The 6,022-nt window shown below is 51.7% G+C and overlaps 1 protein-coding gene across 1 annotated transcript; it reads right to left on the bottom strand.

Moving 5' to 3' along the window:
• Window positions 1-310: 310 nt before the first annotated feature.
• LOC105982354 (cytochrome P450 1A2-like) lies at window positions 311-2,253 on the bottom strand. Its single transcript, XM_013011928.1, is given in 3 exon segments — window positions 311-530; window positions 532-1,162; window positions 2,213-2,253. Coding segments are annotated over 2 exon segments (846 nt in total). The 5' UTR covers window positions 1,158-1,162; window positions 2,213-2,253.
• Window positions 2,254-6,022: the final 3,769 nt, after the last annotated feature.

Raw genomic sequence — 6,022 nt, 5'->3', positions numbered from 1 at the left:
TTTGAGCTTTAGTGCTCAAGGCTGGCATTCTGCCACTTGAACCACAGCTCCACAACTGGCTTTTTGTGGGTTAATTGGAGAGAAGAGTCTCACAGACTTTTCTGCCCAGGCTGGCTTTGAACTCCAGTCCTCAGAATCAGCCTCCTGAGTAGCTAGGATGCCAGTCCTGAGCCACAGGCACCCAGCTCTTCCTAGATCTGTATAGAACATGAACTGTGTGCACTGTCTTGGAGACAGGCCTCAGGGCTTCCCCGCCCCAGCCCCCCACCTTCCTCCCCACACACATCGGGCTCTGTGGCTGCTTCCTTTATCACCTGCATCCATGGCTCACCTTGTCAAAGTCCTGGTAATGCTCTTGGACTGTTTTCTGCAGAAACGTGATGAACTTCTGGTTGAAGACTTTAAACCTCTTCAGGGAGGGGTTGGGCAGGTATCGGAGGATGGGAAAGAAATCCACGGCATTCCCAGAAGAGGCTCCATCCACGAAGTCCTGGCTGGTGGTGACCACGGTGACCATCTCACTGTTCTGCAGGAAGTTCCCCCCCGAAGCACATGCCACTGATGACGCGGGCCACCGACAGCACCAGATGCTCATAGGGGTCGAAGCACCCGGACTCTGCCGTGAGCTTCTGGAAAGTGTCTGCGAGGCTCTTGGCCTGTCTGCTTGCGTGCTCCTCCAGATAGCAAGATGTGGAGGCTGGGTCCAAGGCTATGGAAAAGCTCTTCAGGGCATCTTGGGCCAGGCGCCGGCGGGCAGCCCACACGGGCCCAGAGTCCGGGTTAAAGGCTATGCTCTGGCCATTGGTCACTAGAGAGAAGCTGTACAGGTCTGGCCGTCCTTTGAAATCATCACCTTGCTTCACCAGGGCCTGGCGGATGGTGTCCAGGCCGCTCAGCACCACCACGGGGGTGGATCCGAGGCGGATCTGCAGGACGTCCCCATACTGCTGGCTCAGCCTGGTCAGCGCCAGGTGGGGGTTCTTCCCCAGGGTCAAAATGTGCCCCAGCACTGGCCACCCCCAGGGCCCTGGCGGACTCTTCAGGCCTTTGGGTACCCGAGATGTGGAGGTTCTGATGGCCCAGAAGACCAGGCCGAAGATGGCGGTCACCAGCAACAGCTCAGTGGCTGTGAAGGAGATGCCCAGCACCTGCGCCATGGGTGCTGCATGCAGGGGGCAAGGAGAGAGGCAGAGATGGAGGTGGGGTCATCATTCATTTGTACATTCATTCATTCATTCACTAGACATGGACACCCGTTCAGAACTCCTCCTCAGTTTCTAATTCTGAAGCTGGAGTGGAAATAAATGATTTTTGTGGTTGTTGTTGCCACATGGACTTTCTTGCTCCAGCTGGCTTCAAACCATGATCCTCAGATCTCAGCCTCCTGAGTAGCTGGGGTGACAGGTGGGAGCCACCACCAGTGTCTGCTTCTCTGCGTCTTGGAAGGTGAAGTAGCATGTGCCCAGGGCCAGGGAGTTTTCAAGCACTCTGCCACTAAGCCACATTCCCAGCCCGGTTATGGATTTTTCTAGTTCTAGGTAGGCCTTTCTCCCCCTCTCTCCACTCTGGGTCCTAGAAACACACCTGCTTGAGCCAGGTGCTGGTGGCCCAGCTACTCAGGAGGCTGAGAACTGAGGATTGAGGTTCACAGACAGCCCAGCCAAGAACGTCTGGGCTGCAGTGAACCTAAAGTAGAGCTGTGCTCAATGTGGAAGAGTGCTAACCTTGAGCAGCAAGGCTCAGGGACAAGCCTCTGGCTCTGAGTTCAAGCCCCAGGACAGGCAAAAAAAAAAGGCTGAGAAGGTAGCTTAGTGGTAGATGCTTGCCTCACATGTATGAAGCCCGGGGTTCGATTCCTGAGAACCACATAAGCAGAAAATGCAGGAAGTGGCTCTGTGGCTTGAGTGGTAGAGCACTAGCCTTGAGCTGAAGAGCTGAGGGACAGAGCCCAGGCCCAGAGTTCAGGCCCCATGACTGACAGAGAGAGAGAGAGACAGAAAGAGAGAGAGAGAGAGAGAGAGAGAGAGAGGCTAAAATTAAAACCTACCTAGTTGAAACTGCTCAACTAAAGCTAGAGATGCTGACCAGGAATGAGAAGTCAGCGTCCCACCTCCCCCCCCAGTCACCTCACTCCCCAAGCCTTCCATCTTCCTTAGTTCCCAGGATATAAGCAGGAAACCCCAGGGACAGAAGAGCAGGCCTAGAAAGGTACCTGTGGAAAACAGGTGCACCGAGATCAGCAGGGCTGTGGGTTGGTCTGGCCCTTCTGGGTCTCGGATGCAGAAGCCTTTTATAGATCCCGCCCCCTTTTGGTTTGGCCCAGCTCTGTGGTCAGCTGACATCAACATTGCAAGGTCAGTCCTTGGCTTTGGGCCATCCTCTCTCAGCTGAACCTCAGCTACCCTCAGTAACTCGGGAAGAGGTCCAGAGGGCACTGTGGGTCCCTGGGGATGAATGTCCAGTTTCTCAGGGACCAGGCTTGGTGTCAGGACAGGATGCTGAGGGTGTAAGTTAGGCTAGCAGGATCCAGATATGTGTGTGTCTGCCTGCGTGTGCACACATGGACATGTGTGATGGTGCTCAGCACCTTGCCCTCTCTTGGACTTTTTCATTCAAGATTGTTGCTCTCTGGGGCTGGGAAGGTAGCTCAGTGCTAGAGCGATTGCCTTGCATGCATGAGGCCCTGGGTTCGATTCCTTAGCACCACATACACAGAAAAGGCCAGAAGTGGCACTATGGCTCAAGTGGTAGAGTGCTAGCCTTGAGCTGAAGAGCTGAGGGACAGCGCCCAGGCCCAGAGTTCAGGCCCCACGAACCACAAAAAATAAAAATAAACAAAGATTTGTGCTGTAGCCGGAAGCTGGTGGCTGATGCCTGTTATCCTAGCTACTCAGGAGGCTGAGATCTGAGGATTGTAGTTCAAAGACAGCCGGAGCACGAAAGCCTGTGAGACTGTTTTTTTGTTGTTGTTGGTTGTGGGGCCTGAACTCTGGGCCTGGGCACTGTCCCTCAGCTCTTCAGCTCAAGGCTAGCACTCTACCACTGAGCCACCTTCCCAACCCTGTAAGACTCTTATTCAATAAGCCACCAAAAGGCAGAAGTAAGAGGTGTGGCTCAAATGGTAGAGTGCTAGCCTTGAGCTGAAAAGCTGAAGGACAGTGCCCAGGCCCAGAGTTCAAGCCCCACGAGTGATCAAAAAAAAAAGTGCAATGCAGACATGGATAATCACAAGTGGAAATGATCTGTACAACTAGGGGGAAGGGCGATTGGGAAAGGTGGGAAAGGGAGAGAAAAATGAGGGCAGGAGGGGGTAACAAGTTAGACAAGAAATGAAATCACTACGTTACTAATGTAACTGTGACCCCTCTGCACATAACCTTGACTATAGAATAAATAAGTGCAATGCAAGCTGGGCTTGTCATCTGAAGCCTACAACCCTAGCTCTTTGATTGGTGGAGATCGGGGGGGATTGTGTTTAGGGGAAAATCCTGGTTAAAAAAAAAATACAGAGGGCTGGGAAGGTGGCTCAGTGTGTGTGTGTGTGTGTGTGTGTGTGTGTGTGTGTGCTGGGAGGGTGGCTCAGTGTTTGTGTGTGTGTAGGTCCTGGGGCTTGAACTCAGGGCCTGAGTGCTGTCTCTGAGCTCTTGTGCTCAAGGCTAGCAGTTTACAACTTGAGACACACTTGCTTTGTGGAGACTTTCCTACCTGGGCTGGCTCTGAACTCTGATCCTCAGATCTTAGCCTCCTGAGTAGCTAGGATGACAGGTGTGAACCACCAGCTCTCAACTAAGAAGCCCCTCTCCTCTGCCCCTGGCCCCTCAGCCCTCTCCCCTCCCCTCTGCTCTGTGTCCCTGTCCTTGAGCTCCTGGTATTGATCAGGATCACTAAAGGAATCCTAGCCAAAGAGTTTCTCACGCAAAGGCATGCAAACTTTGACCCAGGATTGAGTGTTCAACTCCAGGCCAAGGTCCTCAAACCTCGTGAGCCTGTCAGTTCCTTCTCTGCCCTGAGATTAGTGAGCCCCTGGACCCTTGAAGTTGTGTGGCTATCAGCCCAGCTGATGAGTAATCCAGTGTACCTGCCATCTGTCGTAGAGGCTGGAGACAGAGGCCTAAGCTGTTGTCTGTCCATGGTGCCTTCCTTCCATTGTGGACAGCAAACCAAGCAACATATTGATTTCTTCTGCTCTCTCTGTGTGTGTGTGTGTGTGTGTGTGTGTGCAGATCTTGAAGCTTAAACTGAGGGTCTGGGTGCTGTCCCAGGCTGGTAGCCTACCATTTGAATTGTACTTCCATGTCTGGCCGGTTTTTAGAGCTGAGTCTCATAGGCTGGGATGGTGGCTTAGTGGTAGGGTGCTTGCTAGCATGCATGAAGCCCTGGGTTCGATTCCTCAGTGCCACGTAAAGAGAAGTGACACTGTGGCTCAAGTGGTAGAATGCTTGCCTTGAGCAAAAGAAGCTCAGGGACAGCGCCCAGTGTTAGGAAAATGGAGGAGAACGGAGAAGGAATAGGCTGGACTTGCCAGGGCTGTTCATTGAGGAGCAGCAGGGGCACAGACCTTCCCACGGTTTTGGAGGTTGTGGCCAAGAGTTGGGACAGGAGCTGGGTTTTTATAGGAGGTCCAAGCAAGGAGGTTCATGAAAAAGCCACTAGGTCAAGGAAGGTGGGGACTTTCATAGGGCCCACAATGGGATGTTTACAGCTGGGCTTAGGTGGATTTCCCTGCCTGCACCTGGCTTCTGGATGAGGCTGGGGTCAATCCTTCCTATTCCATCTTTAGATACATAAACTGATTGGGCCAAGAGAGGAGAGGCAAGTTCTTCACCCAGCCCTGAGTTTAAGCCCCAGAACTGGGTCTCATGGCCTTTCCTTCCCGGGCTGGCTTTGAACCGTGATCCTTAGATCTCAGCCTCCTGAGTAGCTAGGATTGCAGGCATGAGCCACCAGCACTAGGCTTGCAAGACTCTTCTCTCCAGTTCCTCAAAATCCCAAAGTGTCACTGTGGCTCAAAGTGGTAGAGTGCTACTCTTGAGCAAAAGAGCTCAGGGTCAGTGCCCAAGCCCCGAGTTCAAGCCCTATAACTGGAAAAAAAAAAGTCTCCTAGATTTTCCTGCTTGGGCTGGCTTTGAACTGAGATCCTTAGATCTCAGCTTTTTTTGTTTGTTTGTTTGTTTCAGTCCTGGGGCTTGAACTCAGGGCCTGGGCTTTGTTCTTCGGCTTTGTTTTAGCTAGGATGACAGTTGTGAACCACTGGCACCATGCCTGGCCTTGCATTCTTGCTTAGTTTTTTTTTTTTTGATCCGGTCATGGCGACTGAACTCTGGGCCTGGGCGCTGTCCCTCAGCTAGGTTATAATTGTGAGCCATTGGCACCCAGCTAAAATGTCTATGTTAAAAAAAATTGTACACATAACCGTTTAAAAAATTTTGGTCTGTAGTGTGTTTGCATGCTTTCATATATCCTGCCTAAGTACTTTGAGATCACTTCCTTAGTGCAGTAGAGAAAACTCTGACCCAATCATCAAGACATTTGCAGGAAAGCTCAGAGACAGTATCCAGGTCCTGATTTCAAGCCTCAAGACTCTCTCTCTCTCTCTCTCTCTCTCTCTCACACACACACACACACAGAAAAGAAAAAGAGGGGCTGGGAAGGTGCTCAGTGGTAGAGCATTTGCCTTGTATGCAAAAAAAAAAAGAAAAGAAAAAGAAACCAGAAATGTGCAGAAAACTTTTACATAAATTAAATAAAAACATTATCTGGAAACTGTGCAAAAACTGGAGTTTTTGAATCTTAAATGAACTCATAGCTCATCTGTGTGTACCTGGGGGAGGGGTGTCCACTTTTGGGAGGGGCTTCCTGGTGGTGAGAAGAGAGCTGTCAATCAAGGGGTGAGGTCCTTGCTGCCTGGCAGTGAGTCTGGAGGACACGTAATGTCACTTCACTGCTGCCCTTCCTCCCACACTGCTGTCTGCAGAGAGGAAGGGAATCACAGCCTCGGATCTGAACATACATCGTCTGACTC

The sequence above is a fragment of the Dipodomys ordii genome, unplaced genomic scaffold (genome assembly GCF_000151885.1).
Source record: "Dipodomys ordii isolate 6190 unplaced genomic scaffold, Dord_2.0 Scaffold15, whole genome shotgun sequence".
Taxonomy (NCBI): Eukaryota; Metazoa; Chordata; class Mammalia; order Rodentia; family Heteromyidae; genus Dipodomys; species Dipodomys ordii.
Note: the sequence above shows the minus strand (reverse complement) of the source record. Positions and strands in the feature narration are given on the sequence as shown.